Genomic DNA, 16,320 nt, shown 5'->3' with positions numbered 1-16,320 from the left:
AGGGCAGGGGAAATCATGCAGTCAAATGGGTCATATGATAAAATGGACTATAGTCCCCTAACAACTCATGCCACAATGAATGTGTTTTTCTCTAAGGTATCACAAGGCATTTTCTGCATGTCGACCTATCCCAAAATTGTTAAAATGAGAGAAGAGTGTTTCAGTGTATATACAGTTGAAGTGATGCCACCAGGGCAAAACCCTGTGGTGGAAATGGGGAAGGCTTTGGGAGGGAGGGAGCCAAAGCTTCCCTGGTCCAGGTAGGAAACTTGGAAGCTAGTTTGGACACCAGAGGATGCTCATCGCTGAGCTTAAAGGCATTTGTGTGGCTATTCCATCTGTGCTTCCTTAACAGATGTTTTCTTTCAAGAGAAAAGATGGAAGAAATAATAGGAAAACATGAGAGGGCTATACACTGAATATAGATGATGCCTGGACACCGTATAAAAATACTTTAATGAGGGAGTATACAATAAAAGTCTCATCTGGACATACCTTTGGAAGTTCTTGGTAGCAAGTCTATTCACACTCAGGCTGGCAGAATTTAGTTGAACTGCTGGTTATCCTGTAGCTTAGCCTCAGTTGCTCATTTTTGTTGTTGTTGTTAGTTGCGAAGTCTTGTCCGACCCATCACAACCCCATGGACAACATTCCTCCAGGCCTTCCTGTCCTCTAACATCCCCCAGAGTCCACTTAAGCTCACACCAACTGCTTCAGTGACTCCATCTAGCCACCTCATCCTCTGCCGTCCCCTTCTTCTTTTGCCATCTATTGTTCTCAGCATTAGGCTCTTCTCCAGGGAGTCCTTCCTTCTCATTAGGTGGCCAAAGTATTTGAGTTTCATCTTCAGGATTTGGCCTTCTAAAGAGCAGTCAGGGTTGACCTCCTCTAGGACTGACCGGTTTGATTGCCTTGTGGTCCAAGGGACTCGCAGGAGTCTCCTCCAGCACCGCAATTCAAACGCCTCAATCCTTTGGCGCTCAGCCTTCCTTATGGTCCAGCTTTCACAGTTGCTCATAGTGTACCCCAATTATCTAGTCCCATATCTTGATTCCAGATCTATGAGAGATCTTAAATGTGAAAGGCTGTTCACATGTAAGACAGAGGTAAGCTAGGTTAGAAATCAACCAGGGAGTAGCAAGTATTTGCATGTTGTGGTTAGTAATGTGATATCACTAGGCATTTTGACTTCATTTGCAAATAAGATAACAAATTGACTAGCTCAATTAATTCTGTAATCTATACTTAGAATCACAGAAACATAGAAGCATAGAATAGTAGAGTTGGAAGGGGCCATGATGGCCATTGGGTCCACCCCCTGCTGTTTCAGGACAAGAAGTTACACCATTCCACTCAGATGGCTGTCCAGGTTCTTTTGGAATGTCTCTAGTGTGGAAGAGCCCACCACCTCTCTAGGCAGTTGGTTCCTCTGTCATATTGCTCTGGCAGTGAGGAAGCTTTTCCTGATGTCCAGCCTGAATCTGGATTGTCACAACTTGAACTGATTATTCCATGCCAAGTGCTTAACTGCCAAGTCCAGACAGTTCCAATGGACCACTTGTTTAAGGATTTGGCTTGCATAGTCAACAATCTTGGCTGTTTCTCTTTCTTGGGAAATATGATGTACGTGATATATTCATGGAGAAATTTGCTATTAAGGGATACTAGTCAAGATGGCTAGGTTAACAGCCAATATCAAGGGTTATTTACCTCTCAAATACCAGCTACTGGACAACACGAGTGGCAAAGTGCTACTGCCTGTCTTGTCCTTTTCATTTGGGCATCTGGTTAGCCACTATGGAAAGGGAACATTGGACCAGAAAGATCTTTGTTTTGATCCAGCATAGTCCTTCTTATGTTCTTCTATGAGTACCAAACACTGGAAGCATCAGAGGAACAGAGCTGTATTTCTCACAGAAGAATCTAGGCATTTACCCCTTCCTAATCTTCTCTCAAGAGTTAAAACACTTTTCTTTTAAAGCAACAACATGGTTATACAAAGCATTACTTGTGGACTCGCAGGGTGGTGTGTAAACTGTTTACATGCTTCACAGCAGATGGGAAGTGCACCTTTTGATTCAATAATTAAGCATATGCTCTTAGTGTTTTACATGTCTGCCTCCACAAGGCCACCTCTGAATTAACATTTATTATAGCTAATTAGCATTAAAGACCTGTGGCTAACATGCCCATGAACAGTGTAGCTAAATTATGCCCACAGATAAATTGACTTAGCTCTGTAGCAACATAGGAAGAACAGAAAATTTATAGGGCCATAAATCATTTGGCATATAGCAAGTTACAGCCTGCTCATGATAAGAAGCATTATATACCCCTTTCATACTAATATTTCATCTTTTTGCAGATTTATAAGCCTCAAGGATAACCCTCTTGAAACAATCTCATTTCAAGAGATTGAAGAAATAACAGAAAGTGACCGTGATCGTGAGCTGTTTGAAAAAGAATTTATGAAAGCCTACATTATGGACCTAAGAGAAAGAGGTACAGTCATGTATAATTGAAATTGCAAGCTACTTTCCTTCTGCCCTGATGTATAAGATGCTAATTTCAAGTTGCTGGAAGATATTAGTTATTCACTGTAACTCCATGGCAGATGCTTGGAATGAAGCTCCTGGAATTTGGAATGGGATCCAGAGGATCGTTATATAGGAAAGGGGCTTGTTGGGGGTGTCATCTAGTCCAGTGTCTTGGTCATTACAGGGATCTTGTTTCTATAGCATGATGGTTCCTGACCTCTGCCTAATCAGCTCCAGCAGAATAAAACCACAGCGCATTTTAGTTGGAAGGGACCTTGGAAAGACCTGAAAAGAGCAGTGTGTTTACTGATGTTGTTTTAGTGTTGCAAATTTTCTAGCTCTCATTGTGGTGTTTTACACATTATGAAGTGAAAAAAGCATCTCAAAAGGAAAAGTGTGCGAATTAAAGTGTTTCTGCTCTGCAAAGCTGCTTTCCCCTCCCATGTAATTTCCACTTTGTGCCTTTGGAGTATGGTAACCTAGAGCAAACGACTCCTCATTAGCTGATTCACAGATCATTGAACTATTCCTATAGGTGACAAGATTAGAAAATAATGGAGTACCAAGCACCATCCCTGTCTTGACAAACAAGAGTCTTGAATGTCCCAGCGCTTTTCCCCTGCCCTGCTTTCCATGCCATTTGCTGTTTTTTTTAATGGCCCAGGCACTCTTTTTGTTCTTGTAATGTGCATACTGTGCTTTGCTTTGTTTGTCAAACTTTGTTAGTTAGACTTTGTTGGTATAAACTGTCAGGATGGAAGCTTTGGCACAATTTTTGTTTTCCTGAAGCAGCCTTTAAAACACTCCCCCTCCATCTAACCTGCATTAACCCCTATAAAGCTCCTTTCCTCCCCACGCCTTTTTTGCCTCTAGCAGCTGCTTCATATATAGAAAACAAGGCTGTGGAGTTGTTGTATTTTTTGGTCATGGAGTAAGTGCTAGGAAAGCTTCACCTGGATACTTTTTGTGTGTTATATTTCCATTCAAATCACAAGTGAAGATCCAGAAAGTAGAAATGCTCCATATACAGAACAGGCTTTTGACAGAGACAGGCACAAATTTTGTCTGTTTACCTGGATTGTTTATTTCCTATGCAAACCATTAAGTAACATTTAATCACATGCTTGTTTTGCAGAACCAGTGTGCTCTCTTTAAATTTACTGTTAAAATATTGTTACGTATGAGAACTTATGTTCATATCAGACCTAGACCCAGGTATTATTAGGCAGTCATATTTTTCATTTGTATGTAATAATGTATAGATTTATTTAGAATGCAGTTCCTGTACAGCACCAGGAAATGAGACCATACAAAAACCCAGAGGAGCTCTTGTCAGTTCAAGCTCAAGGGATGCTATTTACAGGGCAGGGGCCATCTAAGGTGCTTTGGGGGTTTGCTTTCATGCTTGGGAGAAAACAGAAAAATGCCTCCTACTCCTCCTGAGGGGCAGAGCCAAACAAGTGGCATTATTTCTTTAGCTCAAGTATACAATAGTTTGTTGGTGAACATACAAATAGGCCTGTGAAAAAGCCACTAACCATTGCAGACAGGTTCCAAAAGTGCAAAAAATTGGAACAAAGTCTGGTCCTTTGCCTTGTGAGATTAAGCTACAATAAATACTCTCAAGCTGGAGTTTAAGAAAGTGTCTGCATGAAGAATGCCTGCTGAGTGTGGCAGCCTGCTCTCCTTCATGCACCCAGACAGACAGATGTCCGTTCCATGTGGTCTCACATCAATGCCAATATTGGTCAGAGAAGATGGGAGACTTCAGCACTTCCCAGAGGCTCCTTGCTGGGCTTGACCTCCACATACTGGTACTTGTGGATGGGGTTGGCTTTGTGCACCTTCTCTGATTCAAGCTCTGCCAGTTGGCTCTCAAACACCTACCATTTTCAGGTGCACCCTTCTGTGGCCATCTCAGTTTCCAGGAGCTTTCTCCTCTTTCCTCTGCAGGAGTGTGCTTCTGAAAGTTTTGAACCTGCTGAGCTGACACATACTCTGAGGCAGCCTCCTCAATCTTCCTTCCTGAGATAAGCTGAAGAGGTTCAGGGGCCCCTTTATTGCTCAAGCCACTGCATCCTCAGTGGAACTCTTGCAGATGACGGTTTCCAGGTGGGGTTGGCCAGCCTGGATTTCACTGGTGTGCTTTGTGCCATGCCTACAGGATAGATTCTCTCTCCTCGTTTCACCTCCTCAGAAGGGGAGAGCACCCCTGGAAGTTTTGAACCTACTGAGCCAACAACACATACTCTGAGGCAGCTTCCATTTGTTGCCCTGGCATAAGTTGAAGGGCTTTGGGATTGTTGGTCCCTTGGCTGCTCAGGCTGGAGTTGTTGGGTGTCTCCTCTGGGCTGCTGTGAAATCCACCTCCAAATACTCCATGCCAGGTTGGATTTCCCCATGCTGTTTAATCCTGTTGTCTGAGCAGAAGTGGAAGGCAACTGGCTTGATGATGTGGCTTACTGGCTTCACAGGCTGCCCTGGTCCAACAAGGGCAGCTCTTGGAGACTCCTCATTCTTCCTGAGCCATCTCTTGCTTCAACTGTTGCATCTTCTCCAGCTCCAGGTTCTCTGTGCACTTCCCCTTGATAGATGGATACCTCTTCTTTGCTGTTCCAGCCATGATGGGCGTCTTCGCTTTCATTGGCAAGACATTTCAGTTCAAGGAAATTTCACCCAGCTTCTCTTGGCTATCAGACATTTTCTGTTTCTGGAGAGATGGAGACTCTTGTTTGCTAGCCAAGGTGTCAGCACATCTCACTGCTTGGTTTTTGGACATGAGTCTGTGTTGAGCACTCCTCCACCAGGCCAACAGGCTTCTTTTCACCCTTTCTGCAACCCCTGCAGAAGCTGCAGCCTCATCCATAGAACCAACACCATTCGGTGGCTCCCTGCTTCCCTGTTCCACCTCCATGTCTTCTCTGGATTTTACCACTGGCAAGGCAATGGCACACTGGATGCCAACTCTCAGGTCTGACACTTTCTTGTGCAAGGTGGTTGTGAGCTCTTCTCTTGGGCTACTCAGAAGAGATACTTGGACATACCTCAAAATGTGGGCTCCAAACAGCGACTCTGTGTAGTCTTTGCCCCATGGCCCAGCTGGGACTTTCACACCCAACTGGTTGAACCACCCCACCCCAGTCTGTACTCTGCATCCCGCCTAGCACATTCGCTTAGCCAGCCCCCTCCACATGGCCAGTATCACCTCTTCCAGTCATCACCATGATTTATTTCTAATCTTCATTGATTGAGAAATAGTGATTTTTCTCTCCTGGGTGCCACTCTCCACATGCAACTGGTTGTAGTCCTACGTACCCTTGTGCTTTCAAAAGGTGATGTGGAAAAGGTTTGCATACAGCAAGGCCACTGCATGGCCAAGCTATTTCTGGATTGTTATGTATACAAATACTTATGTTATGGCCTGGAGCCCAAGGGTCGTTTGAAGAGCTTCTAGAAGTACACAGGGGCTTTTGAGATCAATCTTCATATTAGAGCAACTAAACTACATGAAAAGGCCATTTCCCCAAATGCAGAGGAGGTGGAAAAGCAAACAAAAACAACCAACAAACCAAACAAGCAAACAGAAAGTGCTGTAGTTATAAAAGATAACTCTTTAGTTTTGGGTTGACTTACAAAGCTTTGGCTCCTCTGCTGCTTGATTCTGCTGAGGAGTTTCAAGAATGGTTCCACGTATTCCTAAATTAATCTCATTATAACATAATTTATATACTGTATTTTTAGCCTTCAGCAGGCCCTGAGAGGGTTTACAATATTAAAACAAATGCAAAAAAAAAAAAAAAAAAAAAATCCAGCCAGCATTAAAATGGGCCCTTGCGAATGCTGGCTGGGGATTATGGGGGCATGATTCTGGAGGGCACCTGCTTGGGGAAGGCTGCTCTAGGGAGTTTGCTGTCCACCTCAAATGCTCAAGAGAGTCCATTTGATCCGCAGGGTTTGCATCTTTTGCTCATCCTGCCCTACCTACTGCTGGCATCTCTTTCCATGCTTAGGGGTCTTAATTACAGGGATTCACTTACATCTATTAAGTCATTTTTATATGGCAAAATAGATGAAAATGAGAAATGATGAAATCCATATGGAAATAGTTAAGTCCCAGACCCCTCCCACTACTCTGCAGGGACAGAAACTGGCAACACGAGGCAATGCTCGTCAATTTCCTGCCACTGTGTTCAGCAGGAGGAGATAAAAGTGTGCACCTAGTCAGTCGGTTTGTTATTTCTGCCTCGCTTTTCTTCTAAAATTTAGTCAATGAAACTGACAACAATTAAAAATAAAACCCGGTCATGTACAAATTACATACAATAAAACTGTAATACAATTATGGAGTGCAGAATAAAACCACTTCCATAAACGCCAATTAACCTCCCCACCCATATTTCCATCAACGGTCTTTGCTTGTTCGCTTTGGATGCCCCAGTGTGGCAGCTGCATTCTGAGCAAGTAAATGCTACCATGAAACTTAGCTGGGGTATGTGGAAGTAACTCTGTGCTTGCGTAGGGGCTCAAAAGTCTGGACATCTGTTTCATTGCATGCTGTCTAACAATGCTATAAGCACCTACCCTTCATGGCCACTTTTAGAGCAAACAGCCTATTCACATTGCTTGAAAGTAAATAATTGCTCCACCTGGGAGCCATTTAGGAGAGTGGTTGAGAGCTGGATTACAGGAAGATCGTCCAAGGCAGAAGCTTTAGAGGCAATGATCAGGAAGGCTGTGCATATAATTGTTGGCATCAGGCCAGGAAGAACCAGACACGGCATTTTACAAACATCGCGTCTTGTCCAGAGAAGGCCACGTAAGGGCAGAAGCCTGTGCGAGAGGAACTGAGATTGAGAATAATCTGTCTGCCTAGTGAAGGATGTGTCCTGCTGCCCCAAAGAGCATATTGTTGGCTCAGAGTAAAAGAAGAGGAGAACAACCAAGACTTACTTGGCAACTCCTCAGCAACAGTGCTGAACACAGAAGATTCAAGCTGGATCCATCTGGTGCAGCATCTTGTTCATACAGTGGCCAACCCGCTGCCAATGGAAGCCCGGCAGTAGGATGGAGAATGCAATGCTACACGGCCAGGGGATACTTCCCCATGCCTATTGTGATGGTGGAAGCAGCAAACAGTCATCAGGGTTAGCGGTCACTGATAACCTTCGTGAATTTGTCCAGTTCTCAGCTACATTTTCCAGCTTCTGACCCAGAGAAAGCAACAGCTGCTTTAACTCTGGCACAGGGCATCTCTGCTTTTTTTGCAGAGAGACACAAAGTGTGCATATATGGGCATTCCTGGGTTTCCAGATGGAGAGCTCCTAGCATTACCAATGATCCAAAGGCATCATGCAACTCTTCTACTTTGTACTTCTTAAGAGGTTTTTTTTAAATTTCTTCTGGGAGAAATGGTGCACATGATGAGTGATGATGGGAAATCCATTAACTTCTGTGTTTGAGCCAGGATGACTGCAGGACGAAAGGCTCATCTGAAGGCACTTTGGGGTGGGGAGGCATGGAGAGTGCCCTTCCCTGGATTGTTCAGTTCCTCCATAGGAAAAAGGTTTCTTAGGCCTGCTGCAACTGTCTCAAGACAGCAGGTCTCTGGAACAGCAACTTTGTCCAGAAAAGGGCTCCTTGCCACAGCATTTGGGAAGGAGAGGGAGCAAATGGCCACTGCCTTCAAAGTTGCTTTTGTAGAAGCAAGCCCTGGAAGTGCTCAAGCAGCAAGCTCTGCCTCCTCTTTCATCAGGCAAGCCCAGAAGGCACAGGAGCCACATGGCTGAGCCACGGAAGCAAAAGCATATTGATTATGTCACCCATCCAGTTGGAAGGGGTCCAGCGAGTCAGACAAGCAACTGCCCAAGGCAGTCAACCCTTTGTTTGAAACTTCTATAATCAAACTGCTCATATGGGTGGGACCTTCTTCCAGAAGTGTATCCCAAATTTAGCTGCCAGCAATTTAAGCTCATTGTTTCATGTACGGTTCTTTTTGAATAGTGTGATCAGTTGTTTCCCTTCTTCTTTCCAATTACATTTAAAATATGGGTAATACATCTTTTCCTCAAGATTAAACATATAATTCCTTCACATGGGATGTCTTCTAGGGCCTTTATAATCTTGTTCCAATTGTTTTCCATTTTATTAATATACTTCTGAAGCTGTGCCCAGAACCAAACAATTCAGCTGATGCTTAGCCAATGCTGTATATAATGCCTTTTTTATTTCCAAAGTGTTGGAAATGCAGTTTAAAATGACATATGGGGTGGTGTGTTCTCCCGCACTGGGGGTCTTCAAGTAGAGAACTGGGCCACCATCTGTTGGAATTGCTCTGGCTGTGTGTTTTGCTGCAATGAACAGAGGGCTGGACTAGACAGCCACGTGTCCTACTTATAGAGACTTTCTAGTTTGGAAAGCTGGCTGAGAATTGTCCTCTGTTTGGAGCTACCTTCTGTTTGATGGGCTGTCCAGTCCAAACCTGGTTCAAAGTCAAGGCACCATCAGGAGGGTAAGCAGAAGGGGCTTTGGAATTGCCCACCTGCAATCAACACTCAGGTGGGCATACCAGTCACCTAGCTAGGCCTCTCTCCTATAGAGAGATGTCTTGTATTCCATTGAAATAGTAGTCATTGTTTGTAAATTTAATGGAAAAATGTCAGGAGGGAGGAGTGGGTTTGAAGGAGAAAGGAGTTGCTTATGGCTGCATAGCACAATACTGGTTTTGGACTATATGGCTGTGGCTGAAAAGGGAGCAAAAAGACGGCACAGTGAAGACGGGGACAGGTTGGACTCCTGCTGTGCTCTTTGGCAGCAGGAGGAGGTTGATCTGGAAGCCGGAAGTCAGGTCAGCCTGGGCGCTGCAAATGAACATCCCGTCCGCCCCTGGACCTTCCATCAGGAAAAGCAATAGGTGGAAGCGAGGGGACTTAAGAGGCCTTCAGGCATGCACTGATGGAGGAGAATTAAAAATATAAAAATCCAGTTAGATAATATTCTTGGCCATACCCTCATGGTTCCTCAGCAAACATTTAGCTGTATTTCCAGGATGGTGTTTGTCTTCCTCCTGCCTGGCTGGGCTTGTAAGTTGTTCTTGACTGCATAACATCCATTACACCAGAGATGGGAAACCTGTTTTCCAGATGTTTTGGACCACAGTTCCCATCAGCCCTAGCCAGCATAAGCTACGGTGGCACATCATGAGAGTTGTAGGCCAAATCAGCTTGAGGGTCACAAGTCACCTGCTCTTGCATTACAGTCTCGTATTTCTTTAGTAAATGTTCCCATGTATAACAGGATCATTCATTTTTAGGAGTAATATAAAGATAATGGAATTTTCAGCATAAGAGTTTTCATTTGCACAAAGAGAGCACATAGATTTCAGTGGAAATATTAGTGAAAAATTATTTGCAAGATATGAGCTCAAGTGTATAGTAATAGTTTATTCAAATGAGTATATGAGAAAGTTGGTTCAGTACTTGCCAGTCTTCAGCAGGTAAGCTGTGATCAGTCAATGTTTGAGAGCTAACATTGTATTGTTTATGTTTTCTCTTAACAGGGGCTGTACCTTGCTATACTACAAAGGTAACACTTAGTGTCCAAATATGAGAGCTGGAATGCATACATCACTGGAGACTCGGAAGAGTTAATTTTGACAAAGCCAATGGGGAAACTTATCAGTATTAAGTGCCAACAATATGGTAACTGATGCCCAGGGGAAGCTGTCATTGACCAGACTTCCCACATGACAGTTGCAATTATCAAGTTTAGCAATAGCTGAGCCTCTACCAGGTTCCTTATGTGAAAACAGCAGAGACATTTCTGGTTTAAGGATACTTTCCCGACAGAGGGCTTCTCTGTCTTGACCACCCATAACATTCGGAGAATGAGGTGGGGCAATTACAGAACAAAGCCTCATCTGTAAGAACCCAAAGATCATGATATACTTTAATTCTTTTAGACCAAACAATGCATGTCTGAAGATGTAAAAGCCTTCCTTTCCAAGATGGCCTTTCATGCATACATGTCCACTGGAGCATTGCTAGAATCAAAGCATAATCCACAGGGCAATATGATGAATGTTTTCAGAGAAGTTTTATCATGCTCATGGGGTTTTCCTAAGCCTAAAGTGGCCTCCCAAAAGAAGGATTTGCAAATGCCAGGTGTACAGAACCAGCAAACCTGATGCCAATAATCCACATAAAGACTGTACTGATTCCCCTGCTGATCATCGTTTGGACTGGCAGGATGTGCATAAGTCTCACTATCAAATCAGCAACTGCAGTGCTTTAACCCCTAGGGCATTTGGTAGCTCCTCCTAGAAGAAGCTTTTCTTCCTACTTCCTCTTAAGTAGTATATTGGCCATCTGTCTCCTTGTGGGCTTAGGTAAAGACAAGTTTACTATAATTGTATCCCTAGAGGAAAAAAGTGATTGCTTGCACTTAACTTGTTTACTGCACAGTTCCAAAACTTCTTTTCTTCATGCCACTTTAGAAAGACTGAACAGCAGAAACTTGCATGTGAATGCTTGATCTGGGTGTGATTTAGAGTTTATTTTTCCTCTCTTTCTCCCATAGAATTTTGGCACAGCAACTTCAGTCATCTCCCAGTATTAACCAACTTCTTAAACTGAGGAGAGTTTTAAGGAGAAAAATGCAATTGCACAAGGTGTGACAAAAAGAATTAAAGCAGGGCCCTCATTAAGGCGAGCACATCCTTGTATTTGCTAAGTATATGGGATTTCTTGATTTAATTCTTGAAAAGCAATCTCCTTTGCATAATTCAGCTGCTTTTTAAACATTCCTAATAAGCTTGGGGTATAGCTGAGCGACAGAGTCTGCTATTTGGAAACAGGTTTGAGTGTACATTGAAAATTAAGAACAATAGCTAAGTTTGCCAACTTATCTGTAAAACTGGCTTGGTCTCCACTTGTGATTTTCACAAGAATGCTGTCTACAGGAACAGCTCTTTTAAAAGAAAAGAGAGAAGCACTGCTATTGCTTGATCTATGCACATCAAGGCACTGGTAAAGGCCCAGTTATAACAGCTGTGTGAAAATTTCACTTGTTGGGGAATGCTGTGAGTTGCATTTTACGCTTACTTATGATACTTGTTCTGTAGTCTGTCATCCTTTATGTGAATGTCCACTAGATTTCCAAAATGATTTTGTTTTGCATAGTGTTTTTCACACAGTAAATAAACCACATTGAATAACTCTGCCTTCTGAAGTTATGTCATTTCTATACCACCCCTAAGGATACAGGGAAGTGAATTTACAAAATTTTGAAGGGTGGATAATAATATTTGTGGTTCCAGGGATCACCCATCTGATGAATACAGAATAAGCTTGAAAGGGCAAAGTACTGTAATGAGTTGCTTTGGGTAATGCTTGAGATGTCTGACATCTCTGTAGACCTGTGCATTGTTTTTTCACTTTTAAGGAGAATTTGTGCTAATTTGCATTAAAGCACACTTGTAGAAATGCACATTCATGAGTGATTATTCAGATGAAATGCTGAGCAAATATGCAAGTGTGCATTAATGCAAGTAAAGCAAAGTTTTGTTTAAAAAACTCTTATTGCAATGGAAAAAAAAGGCCTGTTGATCTGCAAAACATTGATGGAACAGTTGAAGAAAATCTATATATCCCTGTATCTCTGCTTGTAATCCTTCTGTATTTCCCCATTGCATTTTTCATCTTTTTTCTTACAAAAAGATGAACTGGCTGCACAGTCCCTTCTGAGGGATGGCACTAGGAGCCATCCCTCTTAGAACACAATCAGTGGGAGTTAACACAGCCCAAGAAAGTAAAGGCCCACCTCCCACAACCAGGTGTCTCCCAGGTGTGTCAGACTACAAGACCCATCATACTCAGCCAGCATGGCCATTGGCTGGGATTTATGGTTTGGCTGGTTGGGGGTGATGAGTGTTACAATCCACACATGTTTGGAGGGCAGGTTGGGGAAGGCCGACATGGATGACGGTAAAGGCCAAGATATGAATTTGTGTTTGTTTTCCTCTGTCTTCTCCTGCCCCCTTCCTTTTCCGCATCCTAAAAGAACAAACAAACAGAACCTGGAAAAGTGCCCTTAAAAACAGAAGTGAACCTGGGGTATCACAATGTTGTCTAAAGACAATGTGGACAACCACAGCAAGGTATTGCCAGTGTGCAATAAATCTGCATGGTGAGCATTCAGTATCTGCCTCACATAGAAAAGCTCCAAAGGTGAAGTGGAGATGAAGAGGCAGGACTGCATTTGGCGACTGATAGGCAAATGGTTAAAGAACACCTAATTAGTTTGCTTGAATGAGTTCAAGAGGAAAAGGAGTCAGTCTGGCATCATTTTCTGGGAAATTTCTGGAGCACCTTGAAAACAATGCAGAGATTAGTAGAAGCCAGCATATATTTGTCAGGAATAAAGAATGCCAAACAAACCAGATCGAAGTTTTTCCCTGGGTAGCTTCCTTGGTGGAGTGTGGGAATGGTATGGACATAACATATCCTGACTCCAGCAAAGCTTTGGAAACAAAACTAAACTAAACTAAACCAAACTCAAAGTGAACTTGATATATTAGTCTACTGGGCTAAAATCAATGGAATGAAATTTAATGGGGAGAAATACCAAGTTCTGCACCGAGCAAGATCTTGGAATCGCTGTAGATCACACGTTGAATATAAGACAACAGTTTGATGTAGCTGCAAAAAAGTCAGTGCTGTTTTGTGTTGCATTAATACAAGTATAACTTCCATATCACATGAAACAATTGGGTTTGCTTAGTGTTGAAAAGATGGAGAGGGATATGCTAGTGAGTAATTGAAAGGTTGTCACACAGAGGAGGGCCAGGATCTCTTCCTGATCATCCCACAGTGCAGGACCGAGAATAAGGGACTCAAATTAGAGGAAGTCAGGTTTCCAGCTGGACATCGGGAAAGACTTCCTATCACAGCACTGTGGTAATGGACCCAATTACCTTGGGAGGCTATCATGCAGTGAAGGCATTCAAGATGCAGCTGGACAAGCATCTGCTAGAGATGCGTTAACTTGCAGTCCTGCATTGTTCAGGAGCGGGATCCAGTGGTCTTGTTAGCCCTTTCTAACTCTATGATTCTAGGAATCTGTGCTTTACCATGGGGGTCTCCTGAAACCTGGAAGTAGTCCTCCCTAGTAGAGACTATGAGCCGGTGAAGACTGTGGGAGTTATTCAGGGGAAAATGGCACAGACTTGCTCTGTTCCCCTCTAAAGTGCAATCTCATATAGCTTAAGCACTTCAAAGTCCTTCTGACATCAAGAGGAGGGAATGAAGGATGTGTGTGACTGTCTCTCTCAACACATGTTCAGGGTACTTTCAGACAAAGCTTTCAGGGTGACATCACCCTGCGTTACTGGGGAGGGGGTCCAGATGATGCCGTTTTCTATTTGTGACCCTCTCTGGTTTCCTTATTCCTTCTTCTGCCTTTTTCCTTAATACAGAAAATCTGCCAAGAAGCAAAAGATGTCTGAGCTGCACAATGCCTTCTGATTGCTGGCATGAGGAACCCTCCATCTAGAAGCACCCTTAGACATATTTAGCTGTTGCTTGTGCCAGAAATTCAGCACTCCAAGCTCTAGGAAGCAAATTATTTTAGGAGTCTTTACTGTATGTACCTGTTCAAATGAATCAAATCTTCATGTACCAAAATCAACTGTACTCCAGGCAGCAAAACCAACAAACACAGAAGAGAGACGTGGTACACATGACATGACAACCCATGGTGGGTTGTCACTCTTGCATGTTTCAGGGAGGTTTGTCATGACATCAGCGTTGGCAGTGCTTCCTCAGTGTGGTTTGTTAACCAATTGGGTGCATTCACACATCATGCTAAGCCATCATGAGGAAGCCACAGTGGTTGGTTGGCTTGTTGATCACTTCCAACGGCTGTTCAGCAGCTTGGCCGCCTGCCATGGCTTGTTTCTTCCTCAGTGCCTCTCACGAGTGCTTCAGCATTCATAAGTCCTTCGGCCTGCTGCTGGCATGTATCCCAGTGGACTTTGTGGAGAAATCCTCATTCCCTGTGTGAGCACCCATTCCGCAATTGGTCTGCTTGGCTGATGACAGATGATGGAAACCGCCTATTTACCATATTGCAAATAGGAAATATTTTTTCTGAAAATGTTCGAACGTAGAGATGTTCACCAGCTGTCTTGGGAGGAAGGGGTTTCTTGTGCTCTTGTACGAGAGTGAAAGACAACTTGTGCACTATTTAGCCAAGCATTCTCATACATCCATCTTGTCAATGCCCTCCATGTCACAACTTGCTTTATACTGGACACCCGTGGGAAAACATTTTTCAACTTGTTGCTGCTGTTTTTAATTTTGCCTTGTCATGGAATTTATGCAAATCCCCCCACCTTCAACTGCCTTGCTAAACAGGTTGCATAATTTTGTGCCTCTGCTCACTTCTCAGCAATCTCCTGTACACTCAACAGCTAGCAGTCACAGGACAGAAGGATAAGGCATGTTTGCTTCAATGTAAGGTGAAGCAGTCTTGATAAAGAAGAGGTGTTCCCTCTTGACAATTGGTCTGCTGCGATTGCCAGCTGATGGGAGGAACTTCCTCCCCTCCCCTCATCAGTTCACACGAAGGAAGTGTTATGAACACAGGAATAAGTTTGTTACTTAATGTATTTGTTGGAGTCTTGTGCAAAACCACATGAGTGGCCATCTAGATTCAGCCAGAGTAGCCGAATTGCTCTGTTGGAAAGTTCTGATGCTTCATTGAATGGAACTTCCACCCCTGTCCACACGCTGGATGCAAAACCAAATACTTTCGTCTACCTGTGCAAACCCAGGAATACACTTGCAGGCTTTGTTGCTCTTGGGGGTGTTTTTTGTTGGGCAAGTCCATCTGTCTCCTGTCCAGTCCAGCACACCTGCATCCCCATCTTGTCAAAGTTCTCCATTTCAGGGCTTCCCTTGCTAGCAAACATTTTTTTAAGGGCAGCTACACATTGCACTGAAGTGGACTCCCCACCCCAGATTACCTTTTCTTCTGCAGCCAGCCATGAGCTGCCTTTGGCTCCACCACTGCCCTGCCAGTGCCCACCTTTGTGACACGCTCCTTCTTTCCTTGGTAGTGAGCATTTCCTTTTAGGCAAAGGCTGCTCCGTGTTACACAGAGGCAAGAACTGGACTTGAAGCAAGGTGTTGTAAGATCACTGTTCTTGCAAATGTCATCTTGCCTTCTCACCTACAACTGTCAATTCCTTTCCTAGCTGTCAAATGCACAGGAATGGCTTAAAGAGCACTGAGTGGGATTATAAAAATTATACAAATCTCACAGCAGAGCAGCAAAATGGTGGGACAAATCTCATAGAAATGAAAGGAAGGTGGATATTGTGCACATTTCAAACCAGAGCAATAACACGGAGGGGAAGTTTCTTCACTTTGATGGCAGAGTTGTGAAATGGAAAGGAAGTCTGCACAGAATTCCTATCAGTGGTTGTTTGCTCCAATGTTCTTCTGCAGAAGTTAAAAGGAGGAATATACAGAGAAAAAAATGCAGGCTCTTTTGGAATGCTCAGTTTTCCCCCTTTCTTATGGAACCTGCAAAAACAAAGCATTGAGCCTAAGAAGGGGTGAGGGTGAATGGTGTCAACAAGAGTGAGATTGTGAAGAGTGGTAGTGGGTTTTGCTAGCCGGTTCCATGGACTCATGGAAAACTTGCCCTGCTGGCTTGGCATGTCATGCCAAGCCCTTCTGCGTAGAAGCCACCCACCCTGCTTGAAGCCTGCGGGTTCTTAGGG

The 16,320-nt window shown here is 43.6% G+C and overlaps 1 protein-coding gene across 2 annotated transcripts in view; it reads left to right on the top strand.

The window, feature by feature from the left end:
* Positions 1 to 11,753, top strand: part of LRRC2 (leucine rich repeat containing 2) — a 58,188-nt gene extending 46,435 nt beyond the window's left edge. For both annotated transcript variants that reach the window (XM_044446100.1, XM_044446098.1), the window contains 2 exons: positions 2,366 to 2,502; positions 10,093 to 11,753. In XM_044446100.1, the coding sequence (XP_044302035.1) occupies positions 2,366 to 2,502; positions 10,093 to 10,142 (187 nt within the window). In that variant the 3' untranslated portion in view covers positions 10,143 to 11,753. The remainder of the gene's footprint in view (positions 1 to 2,365; positions 2,503 to 10,092) is intronic.
* Positions 11,754 to 16,320: the final 4,567 nt, after the last annotated feature.

Source organism: Varanus komodoensis, unplaced genomic scaffold, assembly GCF_004798865.1.
Source record: "Varanus komodoensis strain SLA01 unplaced genomic scaffold, ASM479886v1 scaffold5, whole genome shotgun sequence".
NCBI classification, from domain to species: Eukaryota; Metazoa; Chordata; class Lepidosauria; order Squamata; family Varanidae; genus Varanus; species Varanus komodoensis.
Note: the sequence above shows the minus strand (reverse complement) of the source record. Positions and strands in the feature narration are given on the sequence as shown.